Below are 26,044 nucleotides of genomic sequence, written 5' to 3'. Positions count from 1 at the left end.
TACTGTGTGAATTTATTTTTCTTGACTATGTTTCTCAGTTGCAATCTTATTTTTTTTTATTTTTAATAAGGAGGCCAAGGGAGGGAAGTAACATAATAGTGGCTAATATAATGGTGATGCCAAAAAAAAAAAAGACAGCCATTATAACATTTTGGAAAAAATTTCACAGATCAGAATGAAGCTTAGAAGAAAGCATAGGGGTGGCTAGGTGGCATAGTGGATAAAGCACTGGCCTTGGAGTCAGGAGTACCTGGGTTCAAATCCGGTCTCAGACACTTAATAATTACCTAGCTGTGTGGCCTTGGGCAAGCCACTTAACCCCATTTGCCTTGCAAAAACATAAAAAAAAAGGCATAGACAGGCAGGAGAATTTTGAAAGTTATATGTAGAATTTATTAAGTACTTTAAAAAAAGGAAGCAGTATGAAATAAAAATTAATGGTTTCAAAAAATAATCCTCTTTTTATGTGCAGCTGTGTGTATGGAAATTGTTTGTTTGTCTTTGTGTGTGTGTGTGTGTGTGTGTGTGTGTGTGTGTATTCAAAATAAGAAAAAAAGTCACATTCCTGAAGGGAGGAGGGAGTGAGTTCTTCTCCATCCCACACTAAAGGATGATTGATAGCTTAACTTTCCTCATTTACCACCACCACCTGGTGAGTTATTAGTATATTAGTATATTGCATCTCTTTGTAGTCAAGGCATGTGGGGATTCTGACTCCAAGTAGGACACAATACAAGACATTTGGTAAATGTTCCCCTTTGACATGGAAGACTCAAGATGAAATGAAAAGGATTACAATCTAGACTTCTTCATACAAGTGGATCTCTGGAGGCGAAAGTGTTTCCCAAAGCTCACTAAAATTTAACTAACACATGATATGCTTTGATCTCATCCATTGTACTGATGGTATCCTTGCCTCTCAGTCTCAAAACCTCATCTTTGACTTTTACATTTCTCTCATTCTCTTACCTCAACCAAACAGCTGTCAAATTTTAAAATTTATTTTCTTAATCAATCAAAATCTATTTTATCTTTCTCTCTCCTCTCCATTTCCTCTCCATAGGAAAATAAAAGGAAGTAAGGAAGGAAGGAAGGAAGGAAGGAAGGGCCCTCTGAAAAACTATACAGTCAAGCAAAACGAATTCTCACACTGGTCATGTACAAAAAAAATAATGTCTCAACCTTTACCTTGAATCTATGATTTCTCTGCCAAGAGGTGGGTATAATTCAACATTCTTTACTCCCCTAGAACCTTTCCTAAGAAAATCATAGACCTTTTTAAGAGAAGAAATTTTAGCGAACATATAGTCTTCAAATCACATATAATGAAACCAATTTATCCTTTTTATGTCTTCAGCAGTTGATTACAAAACTTTTGCCTAATTAACTAGCAGGTGTCACAGTGGAGAGCAAAACTGGTTTGCTCTACTTGCTTCTCATTCCTCCCTCTCTCCCTCTCTTCAAGGAAAGGAACAGAATAGAATCCTCCCCAAACTGTGCTTCTCTGCATTCAGTGAGATTAGCTCAGGGTAATAGAGTCTTTTCCCCTGGGCCTCTGCATTCTTCTGTTGGTTTATAACAAAATCAATTGTATAGAAGAAAATACCAGATTGTTTTAAAACTCTGCACGCACACACACACACACACACACACACACACACACACACATACACACACACACACACACACACACACACACAAACACACATTTATATGAAGGGGAGATGGAGAGGTAGAAGACTGGCCTCTGATCTTTGTAGAGGAATAGATCAGTTATATTTTCCCCCCATAAAGGTATTTTTTCATAATCAGACTAGCTCGTGAACTCATCCAACCTTTCTGGAGAGCTATTTGGAACTACGCCCAAAGAGCAACAAAAATGTGCATACCCTTTGACCCAGCAATACCACTACTGGGTCTATACCCTGAAGAGATGATGAAAAAGGGTAAAAACATCACTGGTACAAAAATATTTACAGCAGCCCTGTTTGTGGTGGCAAAGAATTGGAAATCAAGTAAATGTCCTTCAACTGGGGAATGGCTTAGCAAACTGTGGTATATGTATGTCATGGAACACTATTGTTCTATTAGAAACCAGTAGGGACAGGATTTCAGGGAAGCCTGGAGGGATTTGCATGAACTGATGCTGAGTGAGATGAGCAGAACCAGAAAAACACTGTATACCCTAACAGCAACATGGGGTTAATGTTCAACCTTGAAGGACTTGGTCAATCCATCAGTGCAACAATCAGGAACAATTTTGGGCTGTCTGCAAAGGAGAGTGCCATCTGTATCCAGATAAAAAGCCGTGGAGTTTGAACAAAATTCAAGGGCTATTCCCATTAATTTAGGGAAAAAACCGAGATATCTTATTGTCTGATCTTGTTACCTCTTAGACTTCTTGTCTCTTCCTTAAGGATATGATTTCTCTCTCATCACACTCAATTCGGATCAAGGTACAACATGGAAACAAAGTAAAGACTGACAGATTGCTTTCCTTGGGGGGGTGGGGGGAGGGAAGTAAGATGGGGGAAAATTGTAAAACTCAAATAATATCTTCAATAAAAAAACAATTAAAAAATAATCAGACTAGCTCAAGCTACAAAGGGCAGCTAGAAGTAATCTCCTTCTTTCTAATCACCACCTGAATCTTACATTCTTTCCTCCCCAGATGTCAGAGGTTAGGACATGGTCACTATCACTGTTGCTGCTACCACTAAGCATTCTGTCCCCATCTCTGTCTTCTCTTCTATATTCTCTCTCCCCATCTTGTTCAAGCTTCTTGTAGGGTGGCACAATATGACATAGTCCAATTCTATTTCTTTTCTAAGACTAGGAAACAAACACTACAAGCCCCAGAATTCTTAGCAAGGATCCTGACCATTTCCTCTGTCTACAAGAGAAGAAGGTGATGCAAAGAACTGTTGCAGCTATAAAGAAATCAACTTAAATAAGACATTTTGGAATGAAAACCCAGTGTATTTGTTGATAGGGGATACAAGGTGAAGAAGAAAGTGAAGAAGGAAGGAAAGAAGGAAGGAAGGAAGGAAGGAAGGAAGGAAGGAAGGAAGGAAGGAAGGAAGGAAGGAAAGAAGGAAAGAAAGAAGGGAGGGGCGGCTAGGTGGCACAGTGGATAAAGCACTGGCCCTGGAGTCAGGAGTACCTGGGTTCAAATCTGGTCTCAGATACTTAATAGTTACCTAGCTGTGTGGCCTTGGACAAGCCACTTAACCCCATTTGCCTCTCAAAAACAAAATTAAAAAAAGAAAAAAGAAAAAAAAAGAAGGGAGGGAGAGTGGTAGGTGGAAGAAAGAAAGAAAAGAAGGAAAGAAGGAAGGGAGGGAAGAGAGGAGAGTGAGAGGGAGGAAGGGAAGAAGAAAGGGATAAAGCTGAGTCTGAGGCCGTTTGAGATATGGGACTGGCACCTAGGAGGCAGAGATAGGAATTTGTGATTTATTTGCATAAGGTGATAGTTGAAGCTGTGAAAATAGAACAGATATGACACTGTGATGGCAAGGTTTCATAGCAGTTGCTGGGAAAACTACCTGAACTGGGGCCACATTCCACACCCACTCTGTTGCAGGCTCTGCCCTGCCTATCCAGAAACAGCTATAAGAACTATGGGAACCTACTTGTTATAGAAACCAGGCAACTCCCCACCCAGAATCCCTGACTCTGAGAGATAAACCTCCTTATCATGGGCCCCTCAAGGGCAGGAACCCTATTTTTGCTTTTTTTGTGTGTGTGTTCCATCTGGTATATATAGCAAGCATTTAGTACCTGTTTATTGATGATGATAATGAAAAAAACTGGAGAATGAACTTTCAAGGAAGTGGGGATTGGGGAGTCTGGGCAGACTCACTTACTGAAGGAGTAAATCTTCCTTATACAGGCTCAGGGACAGCTTAGTCAGCAGTTCTAGGACTTTCCAGTGTGATGATGCTGATGCTGATGATGCTTGCCCTTTGCTCTCGAAGAAGACCATACCCCCAGGAAGATGATACCATGACATGCATGGGAATTGGTTTTGAGTAAGGGGGTGCTGTAATGAGTCACCAATCTCACTTTCTCCTCCAGAGTCATCTAAGATCAGTGGCCAGATATGATTTTGAATGACTGAAGATGGCCATGGATACAAGGCAAATAGGGTTAGCTGACTTGCCCAAGATCACACAGCTAGTGTCAATTATCTGAGGCTGGATTTGAACTTAGGTCCTCCTGACTCTAGGGCTGGCATACTTATCTACTGCACCACTATTGCTATCTGCCAGAGTAGATGGTTAGTGAGGAGGACAAAATTCCCCTTCCCATTTTGTTCTTCCTTGGTGGCAGATTGTATGAAGAAGACTTTTGATCTGAAGAGACTAGCACCTCTACTGTATCTCCAAATTTTGAGAACATATATCAATATTTTTTCCTAAGGATAATGAAGTAAAGGTAACAAGGTGAGCCTTCAGACCTTTTGCTCAAGGAACAGGATATGAAGAGGGCATAAATAGGACATGTTGCCATGTAGCTTACCTCCTTGGGTAAGTCTCTTCCCTTCTCTAGACCTTATTCATAAAATGAAGCAATTTGATTAAATTATCTCTACAGTCTCTTTTAGCTCAAATATTCTCTAACTAGACTATGCTTGCTAGAAGAAGGGGTGCTTCAATGAAATGATGCAATCAGAACCAATGTACAAATCAACTTCTTCTACTTTATTTTCATCCTTTGGTACTTTCTGAAAGACTAAGAGAGACTTAGCAACTGCTCAGCCCAAGTCCTCTGGGGCTTCAGACTGAAGTATTATGGGAGTGAAGCCAAGATAAGATTCAGAGGTCTTTCCCATGGTGTAGGGTCATCCTGGATTCTTTAGATCTAATTAAATGTAAACTTGCTGCTTCTGATGGAAATCCAGAAGGGGGGAGACTACATTATTCAAGAGCCTACAGTCTTTTTCAGCCCAAACAATGGCCTTCATGACATGGAAAGATCCCATGATATTTTAATTTCTTGCAATGCATCATGTCCATAGTATTCTGTAACTCCAAGTGTTCTTGCCAGGCAATTATGGAACTGAGTCAAGGGTTCTCCTTCTGTTAAGACATGGTGCACATCTCCATCCCCAATCTCTTCTTGACTTCTCTTCAGATCCCAACCTTTATTTCTTGCTAATTTAGTGAAAAGCCAAGAAACAGCAAGCAAAAAATTGCAAGAAGGCTGTAGTTCTAGTTAGAACTTTGATACTAATCAGCAATGTAACATTGAACAAATCATTCAAACTCTCAAATTTTCATTTTCTTACCTGTATAATGAGGGGATTTGTCTAAAGGGCTCTGAGAAAGGAGGTCCAGACCAATCATCTACTAAAAAGCAATCCTCCAGAAATAAATTCTAAAATGGCAACAACACCAATAGTGTGATATTAAAATAATGAAAACCAACAGAAATTCAACATTTGGAGCTTTCTGTATGTACCGTGCTAATTTCTGAAGATATGACAAATAAAATAAAAAAAATCCCTGCCCTCAAGGAGCTTACATTCTATATACATACTGATTTACTGGGCTCATACCATAAGGTGAATAATTTTTGGCAAATGGGTTTTAGGTAGATTGTCCAGTTCCAGCTATATAAGCTCTGAGTAGACAACACAAATACTCGTTCCTGACACCCTTTCCCTGGGTTACTAAATTCCCTCACATGGGTTATCTTACCTACTTCATTCTTTGATTGTGGCCTTCCCAACATCAGTCTTCTCTGTCTGAGCCTGTTGCCCTCCCTGTCTGGTCTTCCCTCCTTGAAGGCTCAACATCTACATCCCATTCTCTGTTTTCCCTCCTCACACACCCTTTCTTTCCCCTCAGTTAAATCCAGAAGCAAGTCACAGGAAGAGGGCCAATAGCAGCCCAGAGAATGAGATGGTAGAGAGAATGGGTGGAAGAAGGGTGATATTAGTTCTCTTGAGTCTAGAGGCTGGGTACAAAGCGGATCCTCTGGGAGTAGGCCAGGTCAGCAACATAGAAGAGGAAGTTGACATAAGTGAAGATGGCCACCACCAGTTGGCTGTCCCAAGGACAGCTTCCTTGAGGGCAACCTGAGGGTCTTGAAGGAGTCCCATACTTGGGATCAAAACAGAAGACGGGCCAGACCACAGCTGCACTTAGATAAAGCAGCACAGCTAGAAATGTGTACACGACTACTATTCGGTCAAAGGGGAAGCCCAGGGTCCCAGCCCGGCCAGTCACACTCATGCCCACCACCACCACGGTGCCTAGGAAGCAGATACTGTACACGGCTACACACCACTGAGTGGCCACAAAGCGCCCATAGCGACTGTCGTGGATCAGGGCCCCAAAGATGATGCAGGCCACAAAAGCCTGGACGATTTTCAGCAGGCCTGACACCGTTGCCATGTAGCTGGTGACTTGGCCCGGCCGGGCCCGTGTGAGGACCACTTCAGTAGCATAGGTTACAAAGAGTAAAGCCGCAAAGACACTGGCAGCCAGGCGGAAGTCGCGGGCAGTGCAGCCTTCTGGCTCCGGGGGGCACTCAAGCCTGGTAAAATAGAGAGGGTAGACAATGGCGGCTGTGGCTGAAAGCAAGGTGGCCAGCATGGCAAAGGCTGCAGTGAAGTTGCCCCAGGAGAGACGGAGGCAGCCATGAAGTCGAGTAAACTCAAAGGCCACCACCAGCCCAGTGAGGGCAAAGCAAAAACACCAGGCAGACATACAGAAGGTCCCATAGGCAGCGTCGAAGCCTCCCCGGTGTGCCACGAGGCTGAAGGTGGCACAGCCAAATGCCAGCTGTAGCAGGCGAGTGGTGCCCACTGGGGAAGTAACAGCTCCCAGGTTCAGATATGGAGCCCCTGAGGGATCCATAGTGCTCCCCATCCCTCCAACCTGAGGGCTCCAGCCTCACTGAAGACTCTTGGGGGGTACTTAACCAATCTGTTTCATCTTGCTGGAGTCTAAAGGCCTCTAAATCCCATCTGGGTCGGGCTGCTTCAGGGGCCTCTCGGCTGTCACCAGATTCCTCTTGTAGTCTCCGACTGCTGTCCTAACATTGCAGTCAACCTAGCTTGGGAGCAGCAGCAGCAGCAGCTCTGCGTAGCTCCCTGCAGTAGAATGCTGCTGGCCACCCCAGTGGTATAAATAGGCATATGTATTCATAGACCCAGAATAGCCCAGCCCCCAGGCTTAGACTTGGGGGTTTGGACACCCGACCCTCACTCTCTTCTCCTAATTATGCCGGACTCGTTAACCCAGTGGTGGCTGGAGCTGAGTGTTTTACTGCTAAACAGCCGCACTTATGGCTATTAGTCTCTGCCAAGGACAGGAGGAGGTTGTTAGTTCTGGAACACATCAAGTTCTGACTGTGTTCCCATTTTAGTGGCAAGGGCTCACAGGGCTTCTGGAAAAAGGACTGTGGGGGGAACTAGCTTCAGGGCTTAGGAGATGGGGGTGGGGATAGTTGTGTGGGAAAAGATTGACAGGGCAGATGGCTTTAAGCTCAGAGAGGTCTGTTCCATTTTGACCTTATCTGTCCTTTCTCTCCTCTTTCTTACCTTAGCTTTCTGCTTGGACAGCCTTACTGAAATTAAGAGCCTCTTATCTCTGATTAATCTTCCCATTCCCACCCCTTTAGTCAACTATCCTTTTTACCAGATTGTGGGATATAATTCCTGGATCTCTATATGGAAATAACTTTCTCACTAAGATTTCCCTGGACAATTAGGTGGAGCCTCCAAACTTTGGTTAATCTTCCCATCCCCACTCCTTTATTCAATTCCCTCTTTTTTTTCAGGCTCTGGAGTATAATTCCTGGATGTCTATATGGGAGGAATAACTGTCATACTATGGTTTCCCTGGGTAATTAGGTGGTGCAGTGGATAGAGTTCTGGGCCCAGAGTAGCAGAAAAACCTTAATTCAAATATGATCTCAGATATTTACTATCTAGATGATCCTGGGTAAGTCACTTAACCTTTGTTTTCTTAATCCATAGACAAAGAAAATAAAAACTATTCCAGTATCAATGCTAAGAAAACCCCAAATGGGGTCATGAAGATTTGGACCTGACTGAACAACAATCATTTTTTTCCCTAAAACTAGCTCATCTCCTTCCTTCCTTCCTTCCTTCCTTCCTTCCTTCCTTCCTTCCTTCCTTCCTTCCTTCCTTCCTTCCTTCCTTCCTTCCTGTCCTCATACTTTATTAGATTAGGGTTTTGGGAGATCATTTCTTTGACCTATATGAACACTTTCTAAAAATATGAAGGCTGAAAGGGAAAATAAAAACCAAAAAATAATGCACACATATTATTTTTTTGCAGGACTTTTACCAGGGTGAAATGTTTTAAATTTTGGATTGTTATTTTAAAAACTCACTTTTGTAGAGCATTCTAAGACTTACATAGTCTGTTACTTACAAAAACTCTTGTCATGGAGATAGTTCAAGGATTTTTTTTCTTTATCTTTTTTTGAACTAATCTGTGATTTCACTGGTATAATGGGGCACTTCCAATAAGGAAATATTCTATACCAAAGTGGAACTGCATCCTCTTAGAGAGCTGCTTAGGATGCTGAGATTAAATTATTTGCCCAGGTCTGAAGGGTGAAGGGTTAAGTTGAGATCTTCCCTATCACTCATCATGATCCAAGGAGAAGGAACTTCCTGAGCACATTGAACCAAAGCATGATTGATCAAGGTAGGTTCTGGGGCAGGGAGTGCTGGGGAACATTCCTAGTAAACATGTTTTGGGGTCATGCCCTATAGATAACTTAGTCTACTCATTTTGGAAATCATAACCTTAATCTGTGTTGTCCTGATAGGTGAATAAATCTAGTGTAAGTACTTGTAACCCTTTATATCTAGGTTGTTCCTAATTCCAGATCATATTTTGCATCCCATTTGACTATTTACCAAGGGCATCTCCCACCCTACCCCCTCCCTACCTTATCTCCCTAGGTCTGAGAATAACAATCAAATCAGTTCTAACCATTGTTTCCAAATGGTATCATCCCTATGACTTTCCAAACCAAAAAAATTCTTTTGGGTTTTTGTTGTTTCACCATGTTCAACTCTTTAAAGGCCCCATTTTAGGGTTTTCTTATCAAAGACCCAGGGGTGGTTTGTTATTTGCTTCTTCAGCTAATTTTATAGATGAAAGGTCTCATAGCTAGTTAAGTGTCTGAGGCTGGATTTGCCCTCAGAAATCTTCCGATTTCAGGCTCTATCCACTTTACCACCCTACTGACCCACTACTTTAATTGTTTCCACTTACAAAAATATAAGCTCCATTCCCAAAGGTCTATAAAATCATGCCTACCCTTTGACCTAGCAGAGCTACTATCAGGTCTATATTCCAGAAGAGATGAAAACAGGAAGGAAAAGGACCTATATTTGTAAAGATATCTATGGCAGCTCTTTTCTGATGTCAAGAAACTGGAAATTGAGGGTATGCCCTTCAGATGGGGAAAGACTGAACAAATTGTGGTACGTGATTAAGATGAAATGCTATTTTGTTATAAGAAATGAACAGGATGCTCTCAGTAAGAGCAGTTGCAATGGGAAATATACTATATACAAAGTAACAGCAAGCTTGTAGTATGATCAACTGTGAATGTCTTACCTTTTTCTCAGCAATGCTGTGACCTATGAAAACTCTGAAGATTTTATGATTAAAAAAAATACTTTCTATTCAAAGAAAACAAACAAAAAGGCTCTAAGATCCTTAAGGGCAGAGACTTCTTTTTTTGCATTCCCAATGATTAGTGCAGTGCTTTGCACATAGTAGGGGCTTCATTACCTCCTGACTCCAAGGGTGGCTCTCTCACCACTATGCTACTTTTCCCCTTCTTTTTAAAAATATTTTATATGTAAAAATATTTATATGTAAAAATAATTCTTATCATTTCATTTTTAAAAATTTTATTCCAAATTCTCTCCTTTAATTCTTCCCTCATTAAGCAGGCAGGCAATTTGATATAAATAATACTCAAGCAGTCATGCAAAACATAATTCCATACTAGCCATGTTATAAAACAGACCAAAAAAACACACAATAAGTAAAGTTAAAAAAAATCATATGCTTTGATCTGCCTTCAGACTTCATCAGTTCTTTCTCTGGAGGTGGATAGCATTCTTCATTATAAATCCTTTGGAAATATCTTGGATTTTTGTATAGCTGAGAAGAGCTGAGTCATTCCCAATTGATCATGGTACAATATTGCTGTTACTGGGAACAATGTTATCTTGGTTCTGCTCATTTCACTTTGTATCAGTTCATGTAAGCCTTTTCAGATTTTAATGAAAGTATTCTGTTTTCATTTCTTATAACAAAACAGGACTCCATCACAATCCTATACCACAACTTGTTCAGTCATTCCCTAATTGATGGTCATGCCCTCAATTTTCAATTCTTTGCCACCACTAAAAGAACTACTATAAATATTTTTATATTCATAGGCCCTTTTCCTTTTAAAAAAATCTCTTTGGGATATAGACTGAGTAGGGCTGTGTCAAAGGGTGTGTGCACAATTTTATAGCCCTTTGGGCATACATTTATCCCTTCTACATCACACATTTCTCCATCATGGTTTTGAAATATTGCAGGTCAGCCTAAAAAATTTAATAGGTATTTCTTGGGAGTTTTGTGGAAACCTCAGACATGAAAGAACAGTAGATGACACAGAAAAAGTTTAGAAGCTCAGAAGAGCACAAAAATATGTGTGGTATTATATAATATCAACATATTTTATTTTTTAATATAAGCATTCTGAAAGAGAAAGAAAAAATTCAAACTTCTTTTCTAGTGTGAAGGGAAAGACAAAAAATTTTACTAGAATTTTCCAGGTTTCTGGAGCAGCCCTAACCCCACCACCACCTTTTTTTCCCCCCTCCTCTGTTGCCCTCCACCCCCTCATTCCTACAGTGAGAAAGGGCTAAAACTATAGTTCCAAATTGTTCTCCAGAATGGTTGAATCAGTTCACAACTCCACCAATAGGTGCATTGTACCCCAATTTCCCTACATCCTCTCTAATATTTGTCACTTTCTTTTTCTATCATATTAGCCAATCTGATAGTAATGAGGTGGTCCCTCAGAGCTACTTTGTCTTGGTGAGGGTTACAAACAAAGAAAATTGAGTTTAAGAAAATAGAATATATCTGAAGCAGAATTTCAACCCAGTCTTTTTACTTCAATGGGGGCCATTCCATGGAATTGACTTAAAGTTTTTCTGATCCTGACCAGCCTCATGTTCATTTGGGTGTGTCAGAGATGAAGGACTCCCTGGTGGTTTCCAGCCGGGTGGTGACTCAGAACTGAAAGGATTTGTTTTGGTATGACATAGAAAATTCTAGGTGGTCCCTGGGTTCTTCCTTTCCCTTATGAAAATAGTAGCATTGCAGGGTTCTGTAACAACTATAAAGAAGGAATGATTTATAGTTTCATCTTTTGCTTTAATTCTTCTTTGTAGTAACTTTCTATCACTAAATTCCCTATGAGAAAGTAGGGGGAAAGGTAGTGCTCTTCTTCCTCCCCCCCCCCCCCCCCCCCCCCCCCCCCCCCGCTTCAGCTTCTCTCATATAGAGCATGAACACATCTGGGTTCCTGGCTATTTTTATGCTTTGCATTTTCTTTCCTGAGTAAACAAACAAACATTATTCCTATAGCTTGTGGGCAACTTTCTGATTACCAGAGGTTTTCATCCCAAAGACTGTCAGCAAAAAAAGCTTGACAATGACCAACAATAGGATGAGCCCAATCCTTCAGCCTGACTTGTCAGAAGCCATAGATTCTGGGTTTTTTTTGTTTGTTTTTTAGGTTTTTGCAAAGCAAACGGGGTTAAGTGACTTGCCCAAGGCCACACAGAATTATTAAGTGTCTGAGACCCAGGTACTCCTGACTCCAGGGCTGGTGCTTTATCCACTACGCCACCTAGCTGCCCCAGAAGCCATACATTCTGGAGAGAATGCAGAGCCAAGGTGAAATATAAAATGCCTAATTAATAATCTTGAAAACAGATTTATGTTCTGATGAGTATCAAACTCCCAGGAAATTATAATAGTAGTTGTAAATTGAGTTACTGAATCCTATTGACAACTGGCAATGTCTTTTGTGTTCATCAGCATTTCTTTACATATAGGAATTATATATTGTACAGTAAATATACTGTGTTTGTTATATGAAATTGTGTTTATGTTATGAAAATCTTTATACTTCCTACTTTTTGAGACAACCCTAGATATAAAATGTAATCTAAACCTTAAGCAATTTTTTTCTAAGTGCTGGATGGGGGTTAATTAGTTAAAGAGTGTGAGAAATGAGTGCCTACCTAACCTTTATTAGAACCAAGATTGAAGCTGGTCCCAGCTGTTTGTCTGGTTCCAGAGAAGGGTAAAACCAAATTACTGGTATCTAAAATGAAAATAATTCATAACAATTAAAGATGAAATAATGAAAGTTCCAAGTTTCATGCATAATCTTTTTCTGTTCTTCCTTGCATATGGATTTATCATTCTATCTCCCTTAGGGAAAGAAAGTGAATTATTAGGAAAAGGAGGAAGGATGCATTTATATTGTACTTACTATGTACCAAATACAACAATTCTGGAAGATAGGTGCTTTTTATATTATATCCATTCTAAAGTTTATGAACCTGAAGCAGAGGTTAAATGACTTGCCCAGGGTCACTTAACTAGTAAGTTTCTGAAACTTAATTTGAACTCAGGTCTTCCTAGAACCAGATCCAGGACTCTGCTCATTGTGCCCAACTGTGGTTCTTTAATACTATACTAATTTAAGATTATACTATATATATATTACTATATAAGATTATACTATATATATTATACTATTATCATACTATTATATTATATATACTATATAAGATTATACTATATATATTATACTAAACTATACTGGTTTAAGATAAATTGTATTATATTGCTCCTCAGACTTTACAATCCCAAAATGTTTTTGTAATACTTTTATAACAGTTTATTTAAAACTTGCTACAGTATCAGATAATTGCAAGTTCTATACTTTGATGGGTATGCACATGGCTCTCAAGTGCAAGGTTATGGTTTATTTCTGCCTCCAGAGGGCATATTCACTTTTGAAAGAAGCAGCAGAATTACAAACTTCTTTACTTATTGGTTTCTTCCTTTTATCTTTTAAGCTGGATGCTGTTGGGTGGGTATCAGCCCTTCTAACTGGACTTTAAAAATCCAGGAGGATTAGACACAGGCAACAACACATTCAGTTATTTTTATTTTAAAAATTTTGAATTTAACAAACATCAAATAAAATGAGTATATCCATATATCCATATATAAGGTTGAACAGGAAAAAGTTAAGTATGAAACTAGAATTTTCATTATTTCATCTTCAGTTGTCTGAATTCTTTTTCATTTTTTGATATGAATGATTTGATTTTTCTATTCCTTTTGAAACCAGTCTCACTAATTGTTTATTCACTTTATTACTTTTCTTTCAGTTCCTAGCTTTAATTAAATGGATTTTTTGTTAAGTGGATTTTTTGTTCAATTTTGTTGATCTCTTGATTTTCATAATTTCTGCCTCCAAGTTTAATTTAATTAAATTATTTTTACTTGCTACTTTTCTAGGTTTTTTTTAGTCTTATGATATTCATTGATTTATTTCTTCTCTTGTTAATGAAAACATTTTGAAATAAAATATTTTTCCTGAGAACTGGTTTAGTTGCAACTCAAAAGGTAGTTTTCATATTTGTGTGATTTTTCTTTGATCTGGCTAATACCTTAGAATTAAGTTATTTTTGGTTCCATTTAAAATTATTTCTACAAAGAAACTTTGAAATGTTATAATTAATCATAATTTCACTAAATATAGTGAAATATATAAGATTGTTAATATAGTAAATGAAATTATCAAATATTATTTATTAAATATTTTTGCATTGTGATCCATAAAGGATACATTTATTATGCCTTCTTTTCTGCATTTTGTGAGGTTTTTATGCTATAGGACATGGTCAGTTTTTTAAAATGTACCATACTCAGTATAGCAGTATGTATAATCATTTCTGTTCTCATTCAGTAAGTATCAGAGATATATTATATCTGACTTTTCTAAAATTCTATTCTATTAACTTCTTTCTTTATTGTTCAATTATATCTGAAAGAGGTACAGTGATGCCTTCCATTATCATAGTTTTACTATTTCTTCTTGCAATTTTATTAAATTTTCCTTGAAGTATTTTGATATTATACCATTATCAATTTTGATTCCTTATCTATCATTCCATTAAATATAATATAGTTTCTCTTTTTTTAATCTCTTTTTAAAAAAAACTCATGTTGGATAGAACACTGGGCTTGGAATCAGGAAGACTCATCTTCATGAGTTCACATTCAGTCTCTTATTAGCAATGTGACCCTGGGCAAGTCACATCACCCTGTTTGCCTCAGTTTCCTCATCAAATGAACTGAAGAAGGAAAGGGCAAACTCTAATATCGTTGATAAGAAAACCCAAATGGAGTCACAGAGTCAGATATGACTGAAATGACTGAATAAGAAATTTTTGCTGTTATTTTGATTGCTACCTCTGCTTATTTTTTAGTTTATCTGAACTATAATTGTTTTTTGCTCTGGCTTCTTTTATAAGTTTTGAGTGAATCTTTATATTTCAAGTATGTTTCTTATAAACAACATCTTGTTGGATTCACCCTTCTTTTTTGTTTTAAAAGTTATTTATTTATTTATTTTGAATTTTACAATTTTCCCCCTAATCTCACTACCCTCGCACCACCTCCCACAGAAGGCAGTCTATTAGTCCTTACATTGTTTCCACGGTATATATACTGATCTAAGTGGAATGTGATGAGAGAGAAATCATATCCTTAAGGAAGAAAAATAAAGTATAAGAGATAGCAAGATTACATAATAAGGTAACAGATTTTTTTTTTAAATTAAAAGCAATAGTCTTTGGTCTTTGTTCAAACTCCACAATTCTTTCTCTGGGTACAGATGACATCCTTCATCGCAGATACCCCAGAATTGTCCCTGATTGTTGCACTGATGTAATGAGCAAGTCCATTAAGGTTGATCATCATCCCCATGTTGCTGTTAGGCTGTACAATGTTCTTCTGGTTCTGCTCATCTCACTCAGCATCAGTTCATGCAAATCCTTCCAGGCTTCCCTGAATTCCCATCCCTCCTGGTTTCTAATAGAACAACAGTGTTCCATCACATACATATACCACAGTTTATTAAGCCATTCCCCAATTGATGTACATCCCCTTGATTTCCAATTCTTTGCCACCACAAACAGAACTGCTATGAATATTTTTGTACAAGTGGTGTTTTTATCATTTTTTCATGATCTCTTCAGGGTATAGACCCAGTAGTGGTACTGCTGTATCAAAGGGTATGCACATTTTGGTGCCCTTTGGGTATAATTCCAAATTGCTCTCCATGGAATTCACCTTTCTAATCCATTTTGCCATCTTCCATTTTTTGGACAAATTCATCTTGTTCATGATTTTTATTGCTAATTGTATATTTCACTTTATCCTGTCTTCTTTTGCTTCTCTCTCTCTCTCTCTCTCTCTCTCTCTCTCTCTCTGTTCCCCATCTTACCATCTTATTTATTACAAAAGAATCTGAAGATGGTGAAAGGAGACAATGCTTATTACTAGTGATCTCTAATTGAAATCATTTGTTTCAACTTCACTATTACTCTTTTTTTTTTTTAGGTTTTTGCAAGGCAAATGGGATTAAGTGGCTTGCTCAAGGCCACACAGCTAGGTAATTATTAAGTGTCTGAGACAGGATTTGAACCCAGGTACTCCTGACTCCAGGGCCAGTGCTTTATCCACTGCGCCACCTAGCCGCCCCACTATTACTCTTTCACCCACTTTTGATCACAAGTTTTTACTCTTTGAATTTATTATTTTTAAAGTTTTTTTAATTTATTTTTTATTCTCATTTTGTACAAATGTTTTTTTACATTAATAAAATATTCTTGTTTACAAGTAAACAAAATACCCCTCCTCCCCCATGAATATAGATAGACTTGTTTGGGCGAAAAAAGTAAAGGGGAGAGAAAAAAATTAAAATAAAAAAATAATAATAGTAATAATTGTAGGTATGGCCAGGTGGCGCAATGGACGAAGCACCAGCCCTGGAGCCACGAGCACCCGAGTCCATATCCAGCCTCGTAACCCCAACAATCACCCAGCCGTGTGACATGCAAGCCACCCAATCCCCACTGCTCTGCAAAAACCAAAAAAAAAGAAAGAAAAAAAAAGACCCAAAATAAAATAAAATAGTAATAATAGTAGGGGTGGCTGGGTGGCAGACAGAGCATTGGCCCTTGAGCCAGGAGCACCTGGGTCCAAATCCAGCCCCAGACACCCAAAGATCACCCTGCTATGTGGCCCCAGGCAGGCCATCCAGCCCCACTTGCCCTGCACCCTCCCCCAAATAATACCAAAAAATGTGCTTGAGTCTTTGTTCCAACACCAACAACTCTGTCATGGGTGGATCTCATTCTTTATGATAAGTCCATCACAAAAGTTATTTCCATATTTTTCTAACGTTGCCATTGCTGATCGCAACTCCCTCCTTTCTTATTTCTCCACTACCTTGTACTCTGTTTTCTCTCTCCTTTCACTATGATTCTGCTGTAGGGTCGCTGAGTGGCGCAGCAGACAGATCCCTGGTCCTGGGGCCAAGAAGCCCTGAGCCCCCATACTACCCCTTAGGCCCAGAATCCACCTGGCCCTGTGGTCCTGGGCAGGCCTTCCATTCCCAGCCCCTTGCAAGAAGTAAGAAAGAAAATGTGTTATATCTGTCCACTCTCCCACCATGGTCCATCCTCTCCTCCTTTATTCACATCCCCACCCCTTCCCCCTCCTCCCCCCTCCTTCTTACTCCAGATGTCTATACCCCATTGAGTATATTTGCTGTTTCCTCTCCTAGCCATCTCTGATGAGAGCAAAGGTTCCCTCATTCCCCCTTGCCTCCCCCCCTTCCATATTATTGCAATAGCTCATTGTAATAAAAAAAATCTTATGTGAAATATCTTGGACTATTCCCCCTCTCCTTTTTCTTTCTCCCATTCCATTTCCCTTTTTTTCTATTGACTCCATTTTTACACCATATTTTATCTTCGAATTCAGCTTTCTCCTGTGCTTCAACTATAAAAGCTCTCTCTACCTGCTCTATTAACTGAGAAGGTTCATATGAGTATCATCAGTGTCATTTTTCTATGCAGGAATACATGCAGTTCATCTTCATTAAGTCCCTCATATTTCCCCCCTCTCCTCCAATCTCCATGCTTCACCTGAGTCCTGTATCTGAAGATCAAACCTTCTGTTCAGCTCTGGCCATTCCAAAAAGGAACATTTGAAATTCCCCTGGTTCATTGAAAGTCCATCTTTTTCCCTGGAAGAGGACATTCAGCCTTTCTGGGTAGTTCATTCTTGCTGCATTCTAAGCTCTCTTGCCTTCCGGTATATTGTATTCCAAGCCCTAAGAGCTTCCAATATAGTTGCTGCTAAGTCCTGTGTGATCCTGACTGCAGCTCCACGATATTTGAACTGTGTCCTTCTGGCTGCTTGTAATATTTTCTCTTTGACTTGGGAGTTCTGGAATTTGGCTATAATATTCCTAGGGGTTGATTTTTTGGGATCTCTTTCTCAGGGGGATGGGTGGATTCTCTCCATTTCTATTTTGCCCTCTGCTTCTAGGATATCAGGGCAATTTTCCTGTAGTAATTCTTTGAAAATGATGTCAAGGCTCTTTTCCTGATCATGACTTTCAGGTATTCCAATAATTTTTAAATTATCTTTCCTAAGTCTGTTGTCCATATCAATTGTTTTTTCAATGAGATATTTCACATTTTCTTCTAATTTTTCATTTTTTTGGTTTTGAAGTATTGATTCCTGATTTCTGTTAAATTCATCAATCTCCTTGAATTCTCTTCTTTGAAGGATTTGTTCTCCTCAGAGAGTTTTCTTATCTCTTTTTCCATCTGGCCAATTTTGCTTTTTAAAGCATTCTTCTCCTCAATAACTTTTTGAACTGTTTTATCCATTTGACCTAAGCTGGTTTTTAGCATGCTATTTTCTTCAGCATTTTTTTGGATTTCCTTGACTAAGCTGCTGACTTCATTTTCATGTTTTTCCTGCATCTCTCTCCTTTCTTTTCCCAGTTTTTCTTCCAACTCCCTCAATTGATTTTCAAAGTCTTTTTTGAGCTCTGTCATAGCCTGAGCCCAATTTCTGCTTTTCTTGGAGTCTTTAGATGCAGGAGCTTGTGCTTCCTCATCTTCAGACTGAGTCCTTCTTGGGCTCATTTGCAAAATATTTCTCAATAGTCTTCTTTTTGTTTCTCTGCTTGCTCATTTTCCCAGCCTGGGCCTAGTTTGGGGTGTTTCTTGAACTTTTGGGACACTCCCACAAGGGTCTCAGTGTGTGAGGCTCTGTCCTCCCTCCTGGTCTGTGAATGACCATAAGCACCTCCCTCTGCCACGGGGCTGAGGTGGAGGGGGCCCTGCTGTTCTATGGGGGGGCCTAGACTGCGGATCAGGATCTGAATGTGGTCAGAGCCCCAGAGTCCTGTTCCAGAGGCAGAGGACAGAGCTCTGCAGTCTCTCTTCACTCCCCTCCCTCAGCTCAATGGGCTCATGCCCTGGGGGCTCCTGCTTACGGCTCTGCCTGCTTGTTTCCTGGATCAGGGCTGGGGAAAGACCATGCTGCTCTCTGTGTGCCCTGAGTGCTGTGCTCCATGTGCTCGCTCTGGCAGAGGTCCCCCGCTGTTCCCCCACTTTGTGCCCGGTGCTCCTGGGGGTGCAGCGCAGGAGACTCCCCCTCTGCTGTGAGCTGAGACTCCCAGTGCCCTGGGGCTGCCTCTGGGAGTCTGAGGTTCTTTGGCTCTGGCAGGCCACCCCTCTGGTGGGCCGCCTCTCCAATCCCGGGGAGCAGAGCCTTTCTGCTCTTTTCCAGGTTACCTTGAGTAGGAGAACTGTCTCACTGGGTCCCTTTGTGGGTTCTGTCTCTTGAAAGTTTAGCTAGAGTCCTTAGCTGATGAATTTTATCAGAGAGCTCCTAAGACTGGATCCCTTCTTGTCACCATCTTGGCTTCACCTCTCCTTTAAAAAGTTTTAATCTCCTCTTCACTCCCCACCCTTAAATACTAGAGTTTGTTTTGTTTATGATTAAATCCTCACCAATATTAGGCTGCTTTCCAACCTCAACCCCACACCTTTTCTCTGTACCTGTATATTTCCCTGTTGAGTTTGTTTTTCTACATTGAGCCCTTTGTACAAAAAAAAATATGTAAATGATGAATTGAAGATAATTTCAGAGGGCAGACAGGAAGATTAGAGGATCAGGAAAGGCTTCTTTTAAAAATTAGGACTTAAACTAAAACTTGAAGAAAGTCAAGGAAGTTAGGAGATGAAGATGAAGAGGGTGAAATTTCCTGGCAAAGAGTTAAGGAAAATGGCTGGAGTTGGGAAATGGAGTGTTGTGTATACAGAACAATAAGGAGGCCAGTGTCATTGGATCTCAGAGTAGATGAAGAAGAATCAGGTATAAGCCTGGAAAAGAATAAGGCCAAGCTATGAAAGGCCTTTAAATGACAAAGAAAGGATTTTATATTTGAACCTGAAATTGATAGGGAGCCACCAGAATTTTATTGAATGGGGAGGTTGAGAGGCTGTCATGATCAGAATTTTAGAAAATCAGTTTCATCACTGAGTAGAGAATGGACTGGAATGAGGAGGGACTTGAGGCAAGAAGACCAATCAGCAGACTCTTTCAGGAGTTCACATTTGGGACAGGATGATAGTAGAATCAGAGGACAAAAAGGGCTGTATAGGAAAGATGTTCCAAAGGTAGAATCTATATGACTTGGCAACTGATTGGATATAAGGAGGAATGAGAACCAATGAGGAGTGACTGTGGCTGAAGATGATGAAGTCCAAGCTCCTGCATCTAAAGACTCCACGAAATATGGAAATTGGGTTCTGGCTATGACAGAGCTCAAAAAAGATTTTGAAAATCGAGGGAGATAGAAGAAAAATTTGGAAAAGAAATGAGAGAGACACAGGAAAAACATGAAAAAGAAGTCAGCAGCTTAGTCAAGGAGATCCAAAAGAATGCTGAAGAAAATAACATGTTAAAAACCAGCATGGTTCAAAAAGTTATTGAAGAGAAGAATGCTTTAAAAGGCAGAATTGGCCAGATGGAAAAAGAGATAAGAAAGCTCTCTGAGGAAAACAAATCCTTCAGATCCAGAATGGAGCTGAAGGAAGCTGCTGCCTTTATGAGAAGTCAAGACACAATACTTCAAAACCAAAAGAATGAAAAAATAGAAGAAAATGTGAAACATCTCATTGAAAAAGCAACTGATATGGAAAACAGATTCAGGAAAGATAATTTTAAAAATATTGGGATACTTGAAGGTCATGATCAGGAAAAGAGCCTTGACATCATTTTTAAATAATTCCTACAGGAAAATTGCCCAGATATCTTAGAAGCAGAGGGCAAAATAGAAATGGAGAGAATCCACCAATCTTCCCCGGAAAGAGATCCAAAAAAAACCCAACCCCCAGGAATATTATAGCCAAGTTCCAGAACTCCCAAGTCAAAGAGAAAATATTACAAGCAGCCAGAAGGACACAGTTCAAATATCATGGAGCTGCAGTCAGGATCACACAGGACTTAGCAGCAACTACATTGGAAGCTCTTAGGGCTTGGAATATAATATACTGGAAGGCAAAAGAGCTTAGAATGCAACCAAGAATCAACCACCCAGCAAAACTGAATGTCCTCTTCCAGGGAAAAAGATGGACTTTCAATGAACCAGGGGAATTTCAAATGTTCCTGTTAATAGGGCCAGAGCTAAACAGAAAGTTTGATCTTCAGATACAGGACTCAGGTGAAGCATGGAGAATTGAGGAGAAGGGTAAAATATGAGGGACTTAATGATGATGAACTACATGTATTCCTGCATAGAAAAATGATACTGTTAATACTCATATGAACCTTCTCATTTAATACAGCAGGTAGGAGCTTTTATAGATGAAGCACAGGAGAGAGCTGAATTTGAAGATATAATATAGTGTAAAATGGAGTCAGTGGCTAAAAGGGAAATGTAGTGAGAGTAAGAGAAAGGAGAGGTGGAATAGGCTAAGATATTTCATATAATAAGATTTTTTTTATTACATTGAGCTACTGCAATGATATGGAAGGGGAGGTGGCAAAAGGGAATGAGGTAACCTTGGCTCTCATCAGCAGTGGCTTGAAGAGGAAACAGCACATATATACATATATATATATATATATATATATATATATATATATATACACATATACATATATACATATACATATATATACAATATATACAATGTATATATATACATATATATACATATATATACAATTGTGTATATATATATATATATATATATATATATATATATATATACACACATACAATGGGGAATAGACATCTAGAGTTAAAAAGGAGAGAAGGGAGATGGGGAAGGGGTGGGATTTGTGTGATGGAGGAGAGGGTGGACCACGGGGCAGAGTGGTCAGATATAACATTTTCTTTTTTACTTCTTGCAAGGGGCTGGGATTGGATGACCTATTCAGCATCTCCGGGCTGGGTAGTTGCTGGGCCTTAGAGGTGGTATGTGGGCTTGGGGCCTCTTGGCCCCAGGGCCAGTGATCAGTCTGCTGCACCACCCAGCTACCCTACAGAACATTTAAGAAGAGGGACAGAGTGAAAGGAGAGAAAAAATATAGTGTATGGTAGTAGGGAAGTATGAATGGAGGGAGTTGCAATTATCAATGGCAACAGTGGAAAAATATGGAAGTAGCTTTTGTGATGGACTTATCCTAAAGAATGTGATCTACCCGTGACAGAGCTGTGGTGTTGGAATGCAGACTGAAGCATATTTTTTATTATTATTATTACTTTTTTTTGGGGGGGGGGGGTTGTGGGGCAGATGGGGTTGGGTGGCTTGCCCAGGGCCGCACAGCTGGGTGATTGTTGGATTTCTGAGGTCGGGTTTGAACCTGGGTGCTCCTGACTCCAGGACCAGTGCTCTGTCCACTGTGCTACCTAGCTGTCCCTATAATTATCATTTTTTAATTTTAATTTTTTCTTCTTTCCTTTATTTTATTGCTCATGAGGGTCTATATTTTTGGGGAGAGGGGTTATTACGTTTACTCTTAAACAAGAATATGTTAGTAATGTATAAAAAACATTGTACAAAAATAAAATAAATATAATAAAAAAATTTAAAAAGAACAGCAAAACTGAATTAAAAACCACTTTCTATTTTCTGTTTATCTTATTTAACTCCCTCTTTGATCTTGAAGCTGTTAGGATTCTGAAAAAAACTTGTTTCTTCACCCCCATTACAATGTAAGCACTACATTGTCATTTAGCCCCTTTCAAAAGGTCTACTGTATTTGCCTTTCTAGTTTTTCCTTGACTCATGCTTGCATTTCAAGGCTTCTACTTAATTCTGTTCTTTTCATCAGGATATTTGAAAGTCCTTCTCTTCTATTCATATTTTTTATTGTGGGATTATACATAGTCTTATAGGGTTAACTATTTTAGGTTTTTGAATATCATATTCTAAAAGTTTCTTTTTCTTTTCTTTTCTTTTCTTTCTTTCTTTCTTTTTTTTCTGTTTTTTTTGGCAGAACAATATGGCACAACATGATTCCACTATGTTGTGTGACTGGTTCCTTGATATTTGAACCCTCATTCTGGCTACTTAACCATTTTTCTTTAACAAAGAAATTCTGGGTGTTTGATTAAGGGGTTTTGGTTTCAATTCACTCCTACAAAATGACATGTTCACACCAACAAATCTAAAAAGAGTATATTTAATAAAGTGATTATAAAACAGGTAGAAATAAATCAGTTTTACAGCAAAAGTAACCAACAAGTCCCAATATAATAAAAAGAAGAGCAACGTCTACATAAACCTAGATATTAAAAGAAAACATCACCAATGGGGGAGCTTCAACATCTGAATCAACAGCGGCTGGGGAGTCTCGGGTTACAGTATTCAGAATCCCTATCAGGAAAGCCCCCGGCAGAGCATCCTCTCCATGGGTGAAACTCCAGTCTGAAGAGGGTCTAATTAGATCTTAAATACTTGAAAACAGGGGCAGCTAGGTGGCGCAGTGGATAAAGCACCGGCCCTGGAGTCAGGAGTACCTGTGTTCAAATCTGGTCTCAGACACTTAATAATTACCTAGCTGTATGGCCTTGGGCAAACCACTTAACCCCACTGCCTTTCAAAAAAAAAACCTAATAAAAAAAAAAAAATAAATACTTGAGAACAGAGAAGGCTTCTTGTCAATTTTTTGTGGAATAAAACCAAATTTTCCAGGTTGTCTGAGGAGGGAGCCACCCCTCCCTGAACCCCAAGAATTATAGTGTTTACAACATACAGGAATGGCTAGTTTCTGAAGAGATAGGCAATGTTAATCAAGTACAGCCTTGAGAGTCTGGTGAGGACTAGTCAAGGATGTTCAGCAGTTCTTTTAAATACTCAAACTGTTTTAAATATATGGATGAGATCAATCCTGCTCATCCCTATGTTGGTCATTTGTGTTGTCCTGTATTCTATTTTGGGACTGTGCTATTAGAACACTGTGTCTTCTGCCTATTCTGGGTTGTCTCCTTTTCTAATCTCCCCAGGTTTCTGTCTTCTTGTGTAGTCCTGGACTGTATACAAGAACTTATAGATATTTCTACCTACTTTTCTTTAATGTTTTTCCTTATGTTGCATATTTAGTTTTGTTGGGATATTGGCAGGGGATCTGAGCTCCTAACACATTTTAGTTGGTTGTCAGTTATTTCTGTAGAGGTTGAAAACAAGATAAAAACACCTTTTTTGGCCCTTTTCTCAAAAAGACTTGTGATTGAACTAAGTTCCTTTTGGTTTTGTAACCTAAAAATCCATAGAGGATTTAAAAGTAGATTCATCACATCGAAAGATAAGATTTTAATTTAATCTGGATTCACAGTATTAAGCTATATTTTAACTACATTTGCATATTTTATAAACCACTAAGCATTGTAGAACTTCCTGGAATATATTTATATTCACTCAAAAGAGTTTGGCCTGTATATTGACAAAGGAATGACAAAAATGAATGAAGAATGCCAAGAATGCCAAGATTTCAACCTATTAGGCATATACCATAGAAGATATATAGATATAGAAACCTATATGCCTTCTTTAAAAAGGAGTTTGGGATAGAGTACAATTGGACAATGAACTAGGTTTAAAGTTGAAAAGAATAAAAGAAATGCTTTTAGGAAATTATAAAGCCCTTTTCCTGACCCCAAGTTTCCCATGAAAGCAAAGAACCATCTTCTTAATACTGTTTTACCAATGTTGCTTTATGACAGTAAATCATAGAATGCTAGTGACTCTGAAGAAGATACTTTTATTTTCTAAAGATGAGTATCACACAAAGAATCCATAGTGGTATAAGGAAATGACAAAATTAATCAACAAGGAGTGTCAAAGAAAGTAAATCAGATTAATAAGGAATGGTCATATGGCAAGAAGGGAAGAATAGGTAGAAGTGTTCCATTAGTATCCTTATGTTGTTGGAAGAAAGACTGAATTCTAGAACATTGGGGGTTAACCTCCTATAATGAAATTTTAGAAGATTCTGAATAAGTGTCTCATAGGATGGGTAGTTATGCATGAGAATTTCTAAATGTGATCACAGATACATTTGAGTATCTCAGTATTTTCATGTTATAAAGAATTCATGATTCAATTTATGTGGATTGTGAAAATTATAACTCCATGGTAAAGATCTGGAAACAAAGGGACTGTCCAGCAATTGGGGAATGATTGAACAAATTATAGTATGTTAATATACTGGGATACTGTTATTCCATAAGAAATGAGGAAAGAGATGGATTTCAGAGGAACCTAAGAATATTTGTATGAATTGATGCAGAGGAAGTGAGCAACAACAGAACAATTTATTTTGTAACAACACTTTCCCCTTGTTTTTTAGCAGTTGCACTGTTTTTAGGCTTCTTAGTATTTTTTCCATCATGCTCCCTGCACCACCATGCCCCAGTATCTTATCTCTTCTTGCTTTCCAGTTTCCTTTTGTATGTTATCTTCCATGAGATTGTAAGCTCCTGGAGAACAAAGACTGTCTCTTTTTATTTATATCACCAGTACTTAGCACTATGTCTGATACATAGTAAGTACTTAAATATTTATTAACTATTGGTTGCCATAACATTATAAAGACAAGGGGCGGCTAGGGGGCGTAGTGGATAAAGCACTGGCCCTGGAGTCAGGAGTACCTGGGTTCAAATCCAGTCTCAGACACTTAATAATTACCTAGCTGTGTGGCCTTGGGCAAGCCACTAAACCCCATTTGCCTTGCAAAAACCTAAAAAAACAAAAACAAAAACAAACAAAAAAAATTATAAAGACAAAAAAACTTTGAAAACTTAAGATGTTTCTTCCATCAATAAAATGATCAATCACAACCTCAGAAGACTGATAATAATTCATATTATCCACCTCTTGGTGGGTTGAATTCACGATGCAGAATGAGACTTACATTTTTAGACACAGTCAATGTGGGAATTTGTTTTGCCAAACTATGTATTTGTTACAATATTTTTTTTCCCCTTTAAATTAGGGAGTCTGGGAGAAAGAATAAATGCTTATTAATTGTAAAATAAAATGAAAATAAATCACAATTTCAAAAGTAGAGATTGCAACATGCCACTACACTTTCTCATCCTGCTTGATGATTGTTCATATCCTTCTATAAATCTTTCATAAAAGATTCACCTAAGTTGCTAGTGATCTTCACTTAGATATCAATACTATGTGATTGTTAATGAACTTCTTGGGATGACCATCTATTTCTCCTCTGATCCAGAATATGTTTTCTAAATGTTATTTTTATACCATTTTATATTTAAAAATCATTGTTGGCAATATGTTACAGAGTACTTAGACCCATCATATTTATCAATATTG

General features: G+C 38.8%; 1 protein-coding gene across 1 annotated transcript; it reads right to left on the bottom strand.

The window, feature by feature from the left end:
• Positions 1-4,612: 4,612 nt before the first annotated feature.
• Positions 4,613-7,115, bottom strand: MYADML2 (myeloid associated differentiation marker like 2). Its single transcript, XM_074220629.1, has 2 exons — positions 5,291-7,115; positions 4,613-5,156 (listed from the first exon to the last, which is right to left on the bottom strand). The coding sequence occupies exon 1, from the start codon at positions 6,876-6,878 to the stop codon at positions 5,955-5,957; it is 924 nt and encodes a 307-aa protein (XP_074076730.1). The 5' UTR covers positions 6,879-7,115; the 3' UTR covers positions 4,613-5,156; positions 5,291-5,954.
• Positions 7,116-26,044: the final 18,929 nt, after the last annotated feature.

Source organism: Macrotis lagotis, chromosome 2 (assembly GCF_037893015.1).
Source record: "Macrotis lagotis isolate mMagLag1 chromosome 2, bilby.v1.9.chrom.fasta, whole genome shotgun sequence".
Classification (NCBI taxonomy): domain Eukaryota; kingdom Metazoa; phylum Chordata; class Mammalia; order Peramelemorphia; family Peramelidae; genus Macrotis; species Macrotis lagotis.
This window is presented reverse-complemented; position numbering and strand designations above follow the sequence as displayed.